This window comes from Ambystoma mexicanum, chromosome 9 (assembly GCF_040938575.1).
Source record: "Ambystoma mexicanum isolate Mex_15411 chromosome 9, UKY_AmexF1_1, whole genome shotgun sequence".
NCBI classification, from domain to species: Eukaryota; Metazoa; Chordata; class Amphibia; order Caudata; family Ambystomatidae; genus Ambystoma; species Ambystoma mexicanum.
Window position 1 is genome coordinate 14411510 of NC_090931.1, and position 17717 is coordinate 14429226.

Below are 17717 nucleotides of genomic sequence, written 5' to 3' on the forward strand. Positions count from 1 at the left end.
TCATACACCCAGCCACCCTCAGACACATTCATACACATTCATGCACATACACAGACAGTGCACCTTCCTCATACACCCAGTCACCCTCAGACACATTCATACACATTCATGCACATACACAGACTGTGCACCTTCCTCATACACCCAGTCACCCTCAGACACATTCATACACATTCATGCACATACACAGACAGTGCACCTTCCTCATCACATTCATACACATTCATGCACATACACAGACAGTGCACCTTACTCATACACTCAGTCACCCTCAGACACATTCATACACATTCATACACATTCATGCACATACACAGACAGTGCACCTTCCTCATACACCCAGTCACCCTCAGACACATTCATACACATTCATGCACATACACAGACAGTGCACCTTCCTCACACACCCAGTCACCCCCAGACACATTCATACACATTCATGCACATACACAGACAGTGCACCTTTCTCATACACCCAGTCACCCTCAGACACATTAATACACATTCATGCACATCCACAGACAGTGCAACTTCCTCATACACCCAGCCACCCTCAGACACATTCATACACATTCATGCACATACACAGACAGTGCACCTTCCTCAACACATTCATACACATTCATGCACATACACAGACAGTGCACCTTCCTCATACACCAAGTCACCCTCAGACACATTCATACACATTCATGCACATACACAGACAGTGCACCTTCCTCACACACCCAGTCACCCTCAGACACATTCATACACATTCATGCACATACACAGACAGTGCACCTTCCTCATCACATTCATACACATTCATGCACATACACAGACAGTGCACCTTCCTCATACACCTAGTCACCATCAGACACATTCATACACATTCATGCACATACACAGACAGTGCACCTTCCTCATACACCTAGTCACCCTCAGACACATTCATACACATTCATGCACATACACAGACAGTGGACCTTCCTCATCACATTCATACACATTCATGCACATACACAGACAGTGCACCTTCCTCATACACCCAGTCACCCTCAGACACATTCATACACATTCATGCACATACACAGACAGTTCACCTTCCCCATACACCCAGTCACCCTCAGACACATTCATACACATTCATGCACATACACAGACAGTGCACCTTCCTCATACACCTAGTCACCCTCAGACACATTCATACACATTCATGCACATACACAGACAGTGCACCTTCCTCATACACCCAGTCACCCTCAGACACATTCATACACATTCATGCACATACACAGACAGTGCACCTTCCTCATACACCCAGTCACCCTCAGACACATTCATACACATTCATGCACATACACAGACAGTGCACCTTCCTCATACACCTAGTCACCCTCAGACACATTCATACACATTCATGCATATACACAGACAGTGCGCCTTCCTCATCACATTCATACACATTCATGCACATACACAGACAGTGCACCTTCCTCATACACCCAGTCACCCTAAGACACATTCATACACATTCATGCACATACACAGACATTGCACCTTCCTCATCACATTCATACACATTCATGCACATACACAGACAGTGCACCTTCCTCATACACCCAGTCACCCTCAGACACATTCATACACATTCATGCACATACACAGACAGTGCACCTTCCTCACACACCCAGTCACCCTGAGACACATTCATACACATTCATGCACATACACAGACAGTGCACCTTTCTCATACACCCAGCCACCCTCAGACACATTCATACACATTCATGCACATACACAGACAGTGCACCTTCCTCATACACCCAGTCACCCTCAGACACATTCATACACATTCATGCACATACACAGACTGTGCACCTTCCTCATACACCCAGTCACCCTCAGACACATTCATACACATTCATGCACATACACAGACAGTGCACCTTCCTCATCACATTCATACACATTCATGCACATACACAGACAGTGCACCTTACTCATACACTCAGTCACCCTCAGACACATTCATACACATTCATACACATTCATGCACATACAAAGACAGTGCACCTTCCTCATACACCCAGTCACCCTCAGACACATTCATACACATTCATGCACATACACAGATAGTGCACCTTCCTCATACACCCAGTCACCCTCAGACAAATTCATACACATTCATGCACATACACAGACAGTGCACCTTCCTCATACACCCAGTAACCCTCAGACACATTCATACACATTCATGCACATACACAGAGGGTGCACCTTCCTCGTACACCCAGTCACCCTCAGACACATTCATACACATTCATGCACATACACAGACAGTGCACCTTCCTCATACACCCAGTAACCCTCAGACACATTCATACACATTCATGCACATACACAGACAGTGCACCTTCCTCGTACACCCAGTCACCCTCAGACACATTCATACACATTCATGCACATACACAGACAGTGCACCTTCCTCATACACCTAGTCACCCTCAGACAAATTCATACACATTCATGCACATACAAAGACAGTGCACCTTCCTCATACACCTAGTCACCCTCAGACACATTCATACACATTCATGCACATACACAGACAGTGCACCTTCCTCATACACCTAGTCACCCTCAGACACATTCATACACATTCATGCACATACACAGACAGTGCACCTTCCTCATACACCCAGTAACCCTCAGACACATTCATACACATTCATGCACATACACAGACAGTGCACCTTCCTCGTACACCCAGTCACCCTCAGACACATTCATACACATTCATGCACATACACAGACAGTGCACCTTTCTCATACACCTAGTCACCCTCAGACACATTCACACACATTCATGCACATACACAGACAGTGCACCTTCCTCATACACCTAGTCACCCTCAGACACATTCATACACATTCATGCACATACACAGACAGTGCACCTTCCTCATACACCCAGTAACCCTCAGACACATTCATACACATTCATGCACATACACAGACAGTGCACCTTCCTCATACACCTAGTCACCCTCAGATACATTCATACACATTCATGCACATACACAGACAGTGCACCTTCCTCATACACCCAGTAACCCTCAGACACATTCATACACATTCATGCACATACACAGACAGTGCACCTTCCTCGTACACCCAGTCACCCTCAGACACATTCATACACATTCATGCACATACACAGACAGTGCACCTTCCTCATACACCCAGTCACCCTCAGACACATTCATACACATTCATGCACATACACAGACAGTGCACCTTCCTCATACACCCAGCCACCCTCAGACACATTTATACACATTCATGCACATACACAGACAGTGCACCTTCCTCATACACCCAGCCACCCTCAGACACATTCATACACATTCATGCACATACACAGACAGTGCACCTTCCTCATACACCTAGTCATCCTCAGACACATTCATACACATTCATGCACATACACAGACAGTGCACCTTCCTCATCACATTCATACACATTCATGCACATACACAGACAGTGCACCTTCCTCATACACCCAGTCACCCTCAGACACATTCATACACATTCATGCACATACACAGACATTGCACCTTCCTCATACACCCAGCCACCCTCAGACACATTCATACACATTCATGCACATACACAGACAGTGCACCTTCCTCATACACCCAGCCACCCTCCGACACATTCATACACATTCATGCACATACACAGACAGTGCACCTTCCTCATACACCCAGTCACCTCAGACACATTCATACACATTCATGCACATACACAGACAGTGCACCTTCCTCATACACCCAGTCACCCTCAGACACATTCATACACATTCATGCACATACACAGACAGTGCGCCTTCCTCATACACCCGGTCACCCTCAGACACATTCATACACATTCATGCACATACAAAGACAGTGCACCTTCCTCATACACCTAGTCACCCTCAGACACATTCATACACATTCCTGCACATACACAGACAGTGCACCTTCCTCATACACCTAGTCACCCTCAGACACATTCATACACATTCATGCACATACACAGACAGTGCACCTTCCTCATCACATTCATACACATTCATGCACATACACAGACAGTGCACCTTCCTCATACACCTAGTCACCCTCAGACACATTCATACACATTCATGCACATACACAGACAGTGCACCTTCCTCATACACCTAGTCACCCTCAGACACATTCATACACATTCATGCACATACACAGACAGTGGACCTTCCTCATCACATTCATACACATTCATGCACATACACAGACAGTGCACCTTCCTCATACACCCAGTCACCCTCAGACACATTCATACACATTCATGCACATACACAGACAGTTCACCTTCCCCATACACCCAGTCACCCTCAGACACATTCATACACATTCATGCACATACACAGACAGTGCACCTTCCTCATACACCTAGTCACCCTCAGACACATTCATACACATTCATGCACATACACAGACAGTGCACCTTCCTCATACACCCAGTCACCCTCAGACACATTCATACACATTCATGCACATACACAGACAGTGCACCTTCCTCATACACCCAGTCACCCTCAGACACATTCATACACATTCATGCACATACACAGACAGTGCACCTTCCTCATACACCTAGTCACCCTCAGACACATTCATACACATTCATGCATATACACAGGCAGTGCGCCTTCCTCATCACATTCATACACATTCATGCACATACACAGACAGTGCACCTTCCTCATACACCCAGTCACCCTCAGACACATTCATACACATTCATGCACATACACAGACAGTGCACCTTCCTCATCACATTCATGCACATTCATGCACATACACAGACAGTGCACCTTCCTCATACACCCAGTCACCCTCAGACACATTCATACACATTCATGCACATACACAGACAGTGCACCTTCCTCACACACCCAGTCACCCTCAGACACATTCATACACATTCATGCACATACACAGACAGTGCACCTTTCTCATACACCCAGTCACCCTCAGACACATTAATACACATTCATGCACATCCACAGACAGTGCACCTTCCTCATACACCCAGCCACCCTCAGACACATTCATACACATTCATGCACATACACAGACAGTGCACCTTCCTCATACACCCAGTCACCCTCAGACACATTCATACACATTCATGCACATACACAGACTGTGCACCTTCCTCATGCACCCAGTCACCCTCAGACACATTCATACACATCCATGCACATACACAGACAGTGCACCTTCCTCATCACATTCATACACATTCATGCACATACACAGACAGTGCACCTTCCTCATACACCCAGTCACCCTCAGACACATTCATACACATTCATGCACATACACAGACAGTGCACCTTCCTCATACACCAAGTCACCCTCAGACACATTCATACACATTCATGCACATACACAGACAGTGCACCTTCCTCATCACATTCATGCACATACACAGACAGTGCACCTTCCTCATAAACCCAGTCACCCTCAGACACATTCATACACATTCATGCACATACACAGACAGTGCACCTTCCTCATACACCCAGCCACCCTCAGACACATTTATACACATTCATGCACATACACAGACAGTGCACCTTCCTCATACACCCAGCCACCCTCAGACACATTCATACACATTCATGCACATACACAGACAGTGCACCTTCCTCATACACCTAGTCATCCTCAGACACATTCATACACATTCATGCACATACACAGACAGTGCACCTTCCTCATCACATTCATACACATTCATGCACATACACAGACAGTGCACCTTCCTCATACACCCAGTCACCCTCAGACACATTCATACACATTCATGCACATACACAGACATTGCACCTTCCTCATACACCCAGCCACCCTCAGACACATTCATACACATTCATGCACATACACAGACAGTGCACCTTCCTCATACACCCAGCCACCCTCCGACACATTCATACACATTCATGCACATACACAGACAGTGCACCTTCCTCATACACCCAGTCACCTCAGACACATTCATACACATTCATGCACATACACAGACAGTGCACCTTCCTCATACACCCAGTCACCCTCAGACACATTCATACACATTCATGCACATACACAGACAGTGCGCCTTCCTCATACACCCGGTCACCCTCAGACACATTCATACACATTCATGCACATACAAAGACAGTGCACCTTCCTCATACACCTAGTCACCCTCAGACACATTCATACACATTCCTGCACATACACAGACAGTGCACCTTCCTCATACACCTAGTCACCCTCAGACACATTCATACACATTCATGCACATACACAGACAGTGCACCTTCCTCATCACATTCATACACATTCATGCACATACACAGACAGTGCACCTTCCTCATACACCTAGTCACCCTCAGACACATTCATACACATTCATGCACATACACAGACAGTGCACCTTCCTCATACACCTAGTCACCCTCAGACACATTCATACACATTCATGCACATACACAGACAGTGGACCTTCCTCATCACATTCATACACATTCATGCACATACACAGACAGTGCACCTTCCTCATACACCCAGTCACCCTCAGACACATTCATACACATTCATGCACATACACAGACAGTTCACCTTCCCCATACACCCAGTCACCCTCAGACACATTCATACACATTCATGCACATACACAGACAGTGCACCTTCCTCATACACCTAGTCACCCTCAGACACATTCATACACATTCATGCACATACACAGACAGTGCACCTTCCTCATACACCCAGTCACCCTCAGACACATTCATACACATTCATGCACATACACAGACAGTGCACCTTCCTCATACACCCAGTCACCCTCAGACACATTCATACACATTCATGCACATACACAGACAGTGCACCTTCCTCATACACCTAGTCACCCTCAGACACATTCATACACATTCATGCATATACACAGGCAGTGCGCCTTCCTCATCACATTCATACACATTCATGCACATACACAGACAGTGCACCTTCCTCATACACCCAGTCACCCTCAGACACATTCATACACATTCATGCACATACACAGACAGTGCACCTTCCTCATCACATTCATGCACATTCATGCACATACACAGACAGTGCACCTTCCTCATACACCCAGTCACCCTCAGACACATTCATACACATTCATGCACATACACAGACAGTGCACCTTCCTCACACACCCAGTCACCCTCAGACACATTCATACACATTCATGCACATACACAGACAGTGCACCTTTCTCATACACCCAGTCACCCTCAGACACATTAATACACATTCATGCACATCCACAGACAGTGCACCTTCCTCATACACCCAGCCACCCTCAGACACATTCATACACATTCATGCACATACACAGACAGTGCACCTTCCTCATACACCCAGTCACCCTCAGACACATTCATACACATTCATGCACATACACAGACTGTGCACCTTCCTCATGCACCCAGTCACCCTCAGACACATTCATACACATCCATGCACATACACAGACAGTGCACCTTCCTCATCACATTCATACACATTCATGCACATACACAGACAGTGCACCTTCCTCATACACCCAGTCACCCTCAGACACATTCATACACATTCATGCACATACACAGACAGTGCACCTTCCTCATACACCAAGTCACCCTCAGACACATTCATACACATTCATGCACATACACAGACAGTGCACCTTCCTCATCACATTCATGCACATACACAGACAGTGCACCTTCCTCATAAACCCAGTCACCCTCAGACACATTCATACACATTCATGCACATACACAGACAGTGCACCTTCCTCATACTGTGAAGGTTTAAGCTGTCGAACCCCTTCGTCTTCCCGTCCCTCCACACTCTCCTCACCTGAGTCTTCAGAGTGATCTGAGTCTCGGAGATTCATCCGGCTTAGGTAGTCCCTTTCTTTTTTAGGTAGCACTTGCCTGTCTCAGTGAGAAGCCACAGTGACTGCTGACTGGAACAGCCGCCCTGGGACCCCTCTTCCGGGAACAGGCCGGAAAAAAGGGAAAAAACCCACACTTGGGAAAAAACCCTTAGGAGACTTCTGGCAAAGAAGTATGGGAAGATCCAATGTGACTGGTGGACTGGAAGAAGAGACGAGATCCACAGGAAGCAACAACAAAACTCTGATGAATGGGAATCAGGTGCAGGAGAGAGGAGGATCCCCAGGAGAAAGTGATCCGCCAGCCGAGGCGAGAAGGAAGCCACGGAGCAACCGGCCCTAGGAAACACAGGCGCGGTAGAAAGAGAGAGCTTCCAAAAGGAGAGACAAGACAGAAAGAAGAAAAGGAAAAACTGGAGAACTGCGAGAGAAAAAGTGCGGCAAAGAGGGGAAAAACGTCTGCCGCCGAAGGAGCGACCGAGACCAGGGGGAGGAAGCGAGAAAGTGCCGAGAGATCGGCGAGGGAGAAACAGGAGCAGGAAGAGCCGCCGCCAGACCAACCAGCAGACAGGGAGGAGAGTGGGAACTCGTTCCAAAGAAAGAGGAACGAGCCGGCAGAGAAAACCGCCGCACGCCGAGGCGAGCAGAGGGCACCGCTGGAAGAGCACAAAGAAAACAGAGCGCAAGAACCAGAGCAGCTGGAGCGAGAGCCAGATAAGGGTTGAAACGCAGCGACTGCCGGGAATGAGGGGCAGATAACTTCCGGCAGTGCTACAATTGGCCAATGGCCCGAAACCAAACACAAAGAAGGGACTGCAATGCCCTACCTGCCGGGTTGCAGCCTCCAACGTGGAAGGAGCCACCACCCGCGGTGGCGATTGCGGATGACAGTATGACCTCCTCCCCACCTAACCGCACCGGGCTTCCCTGGGTAACGGCGGTGAAAGGTAATCAGCAACCTGGGTGCATGAACCTGAGAAGCCGGTTCCCATGAGTCCTCCGACTCAGGGTAACCCTTCCAGGACAGAAGGTACTCAAGACGCCCGCGATAATACCTGGAATCACGGACATGAGATACCTCATACTCATCTGGCTCCGGGGAACGTGCCAGGGTAGATTTAGGAATAGATCTATGGTGAAGGTCGGGACAGTAAGGTTTGAGAAGAGAGGAATGAAAGACAGGGTGAATGCGGCGAAGAGAGGCAGGAAGCCGGAGGCGATAGGTGACTGGATTGACTTTAGAGAGAATAGTGAAAGGTCCCAGAAAACAAGGAGACAGTTTAGAAGGCCGTGTCCATCTGGGCAGAAACCGGGTGGACAACCACACCTGATCACCTGGCTTCCATGCTGGACATTCTTTTCGATGTTGATCGGCACAGGATTTTGTCCGTTGTCTGCTGACCTCTAGACTCCGAATAGCTGAGGTCTGGGCCTCCTTGATATTCCCTAATACCTCCTCCACTGTCAGGGAGTTGGTATAACTGGGAACCTCTGGAAACACAGCACGAGGGTGAACCCCATAAGTGCAGAAGAAAGGAGAGAGTCCTGTGGAGGAATGCCTGGTATTGTTGTACGAGAACTCTGCAGTGGGAAGCAGAGAGACCCAGTTGGATTGATGTTGAGTTATATAACACCTTAGGTATTGTTCCAGGGTAGCATTCAGGCGTTCCGTCTGACCATTGGTCTCTGGGTGAAACCCCGAAGACAGAGCTCTTTCAATGCCCAACCGGTTGCACAAGGCAGTCCAAAACTTCGAGATATACTGACTTCCCCGATCCAATATTATCTTATCGGGGAGACCATGTAACTTGAATATGTCCTGAGAGAAAACCTCTGCCATCTTTGCAGCAGTAGGTAGACCTGGAAGGGGAGAGAAATGAGCCAGCTTAGAAAAAGCGTCTACCGTAACCATAATGCAGGTACAGGATTCCGAGACCGGCAGATCGACAATGAAATTAGTGGATATCAGACCCCATGGACGAGCAGGAAGTTCGACCTGAGTAAGCAGACCCAAAGGTTTCCCCAGGCGATATTTGGCTCTGGCACAAATTGGACAAGCCTTGACATACTCATAGGTCTCCTTTCTAGCGTTTGGCCAAAGAAATGTTCTAGAGAGGAGCTCAAGGGTATTCTCGGCCCCTCTATGACCGCCGAACGAGAGTCATGACTCCACTTCAGGATCCTAGAGCGAAGAGGACCTTCAGGAATCTACAACTTCTGTTTGTAGAAAAGCCAGTCCCCTCTTTGTTGAAAGGGAGAGGTATGACGTAGGGGTAGTTGGGGCCTTTCCTAAATGAGGGCAGTCTTCACCTCTTGAAGGAAAGAACCAACGAAAGCTAGGATTTGGTTGCGGTTGAACATGGACTCCTTCTTGATTGCCATGTGTTCTTTGGTGGATTCTCTGCGTGACAAGGCATCCGCCAGACTATTCTGGGATCCCGGGATATACGAGACATGGAATTCAAACTGTGCAAAAAGATGGGCCCACCTGGCCTGTCTGGAATTTGTACACTCCAACTCTTGTAGTACCTTGAGGTTCTTATGGTCTGTCCTAATCAGAAACGGATGTCTGGCTCCTAGTAGAAGATGGTGCCACTCTTCACAGGCGAGCTTCATGGCCAGTAGTTCTTTCTCCAGTACAGAATAATTGAGTTGGCTGGGAGAAAGAGTTTTTGACATGTATGCCACGGGATGTTCCACACCTTGGATGGTCTGGAGCAGAACCGCTCCTACTGCGACAGCTGATGCGTCGGTCTCCAGAATAAACGGCCGTGATTGATCAGGATGCTGAAGAATGGGAGCAGTACAGAACAAACTCTTGAGATAACCGAAACTCTTCTCGGCCTCGTCCGACCAGAAAAACTGAACCGCCTCCTTCTTGAGTAGGCGCGTAATCGGGTAAACTACCTCCGAAAAATTTGAGATAAACCTATGGTAGTAATTTGCTAATCCCAAGAATCTTTGGACTTCCCAAACCGAAGTAGGGACTGGCCAATCAAGAATAGCATCCACCTTGGTTTGGTCCATGGCAACCCCTTCTTCAGAAAGAATGAATCCGAGATAGTGAACCGAGGATACTGCAAACTTGCACTTCTCGGCTTTGACTAACAACTGATTCTCCTGAAGACGAGACAGAACTTGGGTGACGTGTTTGATATGCTCCTTCATGTTAGGGGAGAAAATCAGGATGTCGTTGAGGTATATTATGACCGAGACCGACAGCAGATCCGAGAACAACCTATCCATGAATCTCTGGAATGCAGCCGGTGCGTTCACCAAACCAAACGGCATCACTCTATACTCAAAAAGACCACATGGGGTGCGAAAAGCCGTCTTCCATTCGTCCCCCTCGGTGATGCGAAGCAGATGATATGCGTTCCTGAGATCCAATTTGGTGAAAATTCGAGCCCCTTGTACCGTCTCAATGATGTCGGTTATGAGTGGCATAGGATACCGATCACGAATCGTAACCTTATTGAGGCCCCGGTAATCAATACAGGGCCTGAGATCAGTTGTGTCTTTCTTCTTGATGAAGAACAGGGAGGCGCCAGCGGGTGACTTCGAAGGTTGAATAAGACCATTCGCCAAGTTGGTATCTAGATAGCCCCTTAATACCTTCTTTTCGGCCTGAGAAAGAGAGAACATGCGCCCAAATGGAACCAGTGCATTAGGTTCGAGATCGATTGAGCAGTCTTCTGGCCGATGAGGAGGTAGCCGAGCGTGAAGATTCTCTTGGAAGACCCCGGAGAATTCGGCACAAAAATTAGGAAGAGCGTGAATACCCACTTGATCCTTGGAGAGAACCCTAACCGACTGTTGATCTCCCCTGGTATCGGGAGGAAGACAGTTGACCGAACAGTGTGTGGAACAAAAACTCAGTCGATTTTCCGTCCAGTTGATATGCGGATTATGCCTACGAAGCCAAGGAATGCCTAGGATTATGGGGAAATGCGCGGCTCTAATGATGTCGAATTGCAGGACCTCTGTGTGTTGGTTGATGACCAAGGAGAGTTGTTCGGTAGTATGAGTGATGAGTCCGGACGACAAAGGTGTACCGTCGACTCCTTCCACTTTCTGACCCACCTTCCGGACTATCCGAGTAAGACCCATCTTGTCAGCCCACAGAGTGTCCACAAAGTTCCCTGCCGCGCCGCAATCCAGTAAGGCTAATGTTTCCACCGGTACACCCTTGAGGTTCAAGGTAACGGATAGTACCATCAGTCTGGAATCTTCTTGGGATTCTGAAGCCGACACCGAAAGTGTCACGTAGGGACGCTGAAGAAGATCTGAGTACCCCCGGCCACCAGTCTCTATTGACGCCGAGGGTAATCGTTTCCCGCCTTCCTTTCCGGTACTTCAGAGCAGTCCTTTAGAACATGTTGGTCGGAACCACAATAGGCGCACAAACCTTTTTCTCTTCTTCGCCGCCTCTCAGCAGATGACAGAGGTGCCCTTGCGGCTCCGATTTGCATCGGTTCTTCGCCCTGAGTAGAAGAGGAGCGTCCAGAGGGAGAGTGTGAAGGAGGGTCTACGGGATTACCCGATCCTCTTTGTTTCTGGCGTCCTGCCCTTCTCTCTTGGAGACGGTACTCGATGTGAAGAGCAGCAGCGAGTAGATCTGGAAACGTGGGAGAGCGTGGAGATCTGGCTAGCTCATCCTTGATCTCATCTCTCAACCCTCTCCTGAATACAGCATACTGTGCTTGTTCGGGCCATCCCGCCCCTGCTGCCAGAGTGTTAAAGGAGGCGATGTATGACAGTACATCTAGAGCACCCTGACTTGCATCCAGCAAGTCCTCACACGCAGTTAAAGATAGTTCGGGTCGCTCGAAGGTCTGTTTCAGTAGGTTCTGGAACCCAGAGAAGTCCTGTAGGATGGCATTACCGTTTGTCACTAGCGGAGTAGCCCAGGCCAAAGCATTCCCTGTTATATTAGAGATAAGAAACCCCACTCTGGCTTGGTCCGTTGAGAATGTGTGAGGTCTGAAGGTGAAGTAAACGGTACAGGCCTCCAAGAATTCCTTTACCTTCTTAGGTGAGCCATCGAATTTTCCAGAAGAAAGAGCCATAGGGGGTAATTCTGGGGGATGTGAGGGTTCCCTGACCTCTACCATCTGTTTGAGAAGGGCATTCTCAGTCTTGACCCCCTGTAGGTCCAGTGACATGGCTTGGAAAGCCTTCCATAGCTCCTAGCCTTGTTCTTCGGCTGACATCGTGGTCTTTCTTGGCGTTTCAATCTGTGAAGGTTTAAGCTGTCGAACCCCTTTGTCTTCCTGTCCCTCCACACTCTCCTCACCTGAGTCTTCAGAGTGATCTGAGTCTCGGAGATTCCGCCAGCTTAAGTAGTCCCTTTCTTTTTTAGGTAGCACTTGCCTGTCTCGCTGAGAAGCCACAGTGACTGCTGACTGGAACAGCAGTCCTGGGACCCCTCTTCCGGGAACAGGCTGGAAAAAAGGGAAAAAACCCACACGTGGGAAAAAAACCCTTAGGAGACTTCTGGCAAAGAAGTAGGTGAAGATCCAATGTGACTGGTGGACTGGAAGAAGAGACGAGATCCACAGGAAGCAACGACAAAACTCCGATGAATGGGAATCAGGTGCAGGAGAGAGGAGGATCCCCAGGAGAAAGGGATCCGCCAGCCGAGGCGAGAAGGAAGCCACGGAGCAACCGGCCCTAGGAAACACAGGCGCGGTAGAAAGAGAGAGCTTCCAAAAGGAGAGACAATACAGAAAGAAGAAAACGAAAAACTGGAGAACCGCGAGAGAAAAAGTGCGGCAAAGAGGGGAAAAACGTCCGCCACCGAAGCAGCGACCGAGACCAGGAGGAGGAAGCGAGAAAGTGCCGAGAGATCGGCGAGGGAGAAACAAGAGCAGGAAGAGCCGCCGCCAGACGAACCGGCAGACAGGGAGGAGAGTGGGAGCTCGTTCCAAAGAAAGAGGAACGAGCCGGCAGAGAAAACCGCCGCACGCCAAGGCGAGCAGAGGGCACCGCTGGAAGAGCACAAAGAAAACAGAGCGCAAGAACCAGAGCAGCTGGAGCGAGAGCCAGATAAGGGTTGAAACGCAGCGACTGCCGGGAATGAGGGGCAGATAGCTTCCGGCAGTGCTACGATTGGCCAATGGCCAGAAACCAAACACAAAGAAGGGACTGCAATGCCCTACCTGCCGGGTTGCAGCCTCCAACGTGGAAGGAGCCGCCACCCGCGGTGGCGATTGCGAATGACACATACACCCAGTCACCCTCAGACACATTCATACACATTCATGCACATACACAGACAGTGCACCTTCCTCATACACCCAGTCACCCTCAGACACATTCATACACATTCATGCACATACACAGACAGTGCACCTTCCTCATCACATTCAATCACATTCATGCACATACAGACAGTGCACCTTCCTCATACACCCAGTCACCCTCAGACACATTCATACACATTCATGCACATACACAGACAGTGCACCATCCGCACACACCCAGTCACCCTCAGACACATTCATACAGCCGCACTTCAACAACCCTTGCAAGCATGCATTCTACACACAAAAAACAAACACACACACTTTCACAGGTGGACACACTCATGCACATGCCCTCAGCCAACCCCTCGGTATGGTATAGTATTATTTATATACACAGGCAGGTGTTTAAAAGCGCTCAAGGAGGGTGGGAACATGGGGAAAAACAACAGTCACTCAGAGCCCTTGAACTTCTGAGAAGATAATAGTCTGCACAGGCAGAGTAAGTATAACACACATTTAAACAGTATGGGATACACCAAATAGGCCGGACGGCGATTCTGCCATTTTAAGAGTACAAATTGGGGGGTGAAGACAGGGGAGAAACACACGATCTTCAGGCGCGGTGCGTAAGGATCGAGCAAGTGCACAGAGGGTCACAGGGAGGGGAGGGTGAAGTGCATCTGCTCGGTTGAGACTGGGGTAAGTGCAGAGATAGCCACAATCTTGGGTTAATTTCTCAAGTCGTTGATTGTGGGTGGGGTGTAGGGCCCTGAGGCAAGAGCGAGAGAGGACTGGCGGGGTGCCAGGGACCAGTGAGACTCTGAGGTACACCAGGTGGCCAGTCGGCAAGCTGTAAAGAAGAGGAAGGAGAGAGGCAAAGAGCAGAGAGCTAGGTTAGCAAGGTAGAGGGAGAGGAAAGGAAGAGGAGAAGAGGAAGATCTTGAGGAGTTTATAGAATTTCAGAAGATCCGGCTCAAGACTGCTTGCAGGACCGGCTCACTCGTAGAAGGTTGGAGGTAGATGAGCGAAGGGCTCGGGGGGGACAGTATTTAGGTAGACAGCATTACAAGAAGGTAGGTCCCAGGCCCCAGAAAGCCATGTGAATAATGCAGAGGGTCTTGAAAGTGATCTATTCAGCCACGGGGAACCAGTAAAAACAGAGATGCAGTCTCTGGGCTTGAAGCCAAGAATAAGTCTTGCTGTTCTGCTCTGAATAAGTTGCAGAGGGCAGAAGAAGGGAGGTTGAGGAAGAGGCTGTTGTAATAGTCCAGCCTGGAGAGAACCAGGGCTCTAGAGACAGTGAGCCTCTGGGGGAAAGTGAGAAAGGACTATCAACTACCCCTGAGGAAGTGTAGCTGATAGACTTTTTAGAGATGTCTGAAATGTGAGAGGAGAAGGAGAGAGTGGAATCAAAGATAACCCCAAGGTTTCTTGCTTCGCAGGTGGGTGAGGGTGCAGGGCCAAGGAAGGTTGGCCAGAGTGAGAGTGGGACAGCGGGAGCAGGAGTCCCAATGTGATTGATCTCAGTCTTAGTGGCGTTGAGGCAGAGGTCGTTTACATCACACCATGACTGAATAGCGGACAGACAGTCAGATATGAGCAAGGAGGAGGATGCGGCTGAGGGTAGCCTGAAAGATAGTTGTGTGTCATCCGCGTAACACTAGAAGTTAGCAATGAATGTGGCAATCACTCGTGCCAGGGCAGCCATATAGATTTTGAAGAACCAGGGGGAGAGGTTAGATCCCTGGGGAATGCCACAGGTTGAGAGAGTGATAGTCGAGTGAAAGGCTCAGTGTTCCACCTGGGATGGGTGGTCGGAGAGGGAGGAGGTTAACTACTCCAGAGCCTGACCTGTGATTCCCAGGTTGTCACGGAGACGTGCAATCAGGATTTTGTGGTTAACCGTGTCGAAGGAAGAGGAGAGGTATAGGAGAATGAGAATAGAGGGAGTGTTCATGTCAAGATTTGAGATCAGGTCTTCATGGGTGTCCAGAAGAGCAATTTCCATGCCTCTGGATGCTCTAAAGCAAAACTGCTGGTCATGGACGCAGCCAATAGATTCAGTGTGGAGGGTCAGCTGAGAGATAGCCGTCTTCTCCAGGAGTTTGCCCAGGCAGGGAGTGATGGAGATGGGGGAGTAGTTTGCTGGAATGGAGGGGTTGGCAGAGGGTGTTTTGAGCAGAGGGTGCCCAAGGGGGTGCTTCAGGGCAGTTGGGAAAGCTCCAGAGGAAAAGGAGAGATTACAGAGATCAGCCAAGGCTAGGGTGAGGGAGTCGATATTGTCTTGAATAGTTTTTGAGGGGCAGGTTTGAATAACACCTTCATAGATCAGACCTGTCTGGTGACCTCATCCGGTTTGATAGGTGAGAGAGAAGAGAGGGTAACTGGAGGGGGGCCAAAGGAGGCTCTGGTGTTGGTGTGTGCTGTGGTGTGGAAGAGATGATGGAAAGGATGTCTTGTATTTTTGTGGTGACGTGTGCAGCCAGGGCCGAGCAAAGGTCCTGGGTGGGTGTGACAGAAGAAGATGCAGCTGCAGGATTGGTCAGCTCCTTGCAGACTTTGAAGAGTTCGGCCATGTTGTTTGATGCCACAGAGATGCAGGCTTGAATAAAGAGTCGATAATGCCTTTGAAGGAGGCAACAGGCAAGTTTGTCAGATGGTTCATCCGATGCATTCCATTTGCGCTCAGCTGCACTACACTTGCATTTTAGGGCAGCCAGGTCGGAGTCGTACCAAGAGTTGTGGAAGTCTTCAGTCGGACCCTCATGACAGGGGCAAGAGTGTCAAGAGTGTTGGAGATAGAGAGATTGATGTTAGCGAGGGTGGGAGTCAGCCTAAGCAATGCGTGGAGGAGAGTAGGTGGAGGCAAAGGCAGCCACTGTCCCTTTTTTCATGGGTCTGGTGACTTTGAAGCCCAGTGGCTGTGCTGGATTTATTGCTGCAAGAGGAGAGGAAAGCTTCAGGTGTGTAGAGAGAAGAGAGTGGTCGGTGCAAGAGAGGGAGGTAGTGAGAGGGATAGGGAGATAGATGTCAGTAGAGATGTGAGCATCCAAGGTGTGGCCTGCGGTGTGCGTGTGGCCAGAGGGAAGGATAGAAAGGGTGAGAGAGTGGCAAACATTACCAAAATGACCTGAAGAGTCAGGAGAGTCCAAATGATGTTCAGATCACCCATCAGGATGAGTTGAGAGGAAGAGAGTCGGGAGGAGACTAGGTCAGCCCATTCCGAGAGGAAGAGAGAGGACTGACCTAGTGGACGATAGAAGGTGGCCATAATGAGAGAAGATTGAGGGGAGAGTGAGAGTCTGCAGACTAGGCAGTCAGAGAAGGAGTAGTCCTGAGTGGGGATGATGGACTCAGGTATCCGTTCTGGGAAGATAAGCGCCACTCCCCCATCTGTGTTCTTAGGCCTGGGTGCAGAGAGGATTTTGTGGCCTTCAGGGAGGAGTGTGTCAAAGCACACAACAGAGCTATCC

At 49.0% G+C, this 17717-nt stretch overlaps 1 protein-coding gene across 1 annotated transcript; it reads left to right on the forward strand.

The window, feature by feature from the left end:
* The first annotated feature begins 8247 nt into the window (after positions 1 to 8247).
* On the forward strand, positions 8248 to 8721 carry LOC138487217 (octapeptide-repeat protein T2-like). Its single transcript, XM_069613856.1, has one exon. The coding sequence runs from the start codon at positions 8248 to 8250 to the stop codon at positions 8719 to 8721; it is 474 nt and encodes a 157-aa protein (XP_069469957.1).
* The last annotated feature ends 8996 nt before the right edge of the window (positions 8722 to 17717 follow it).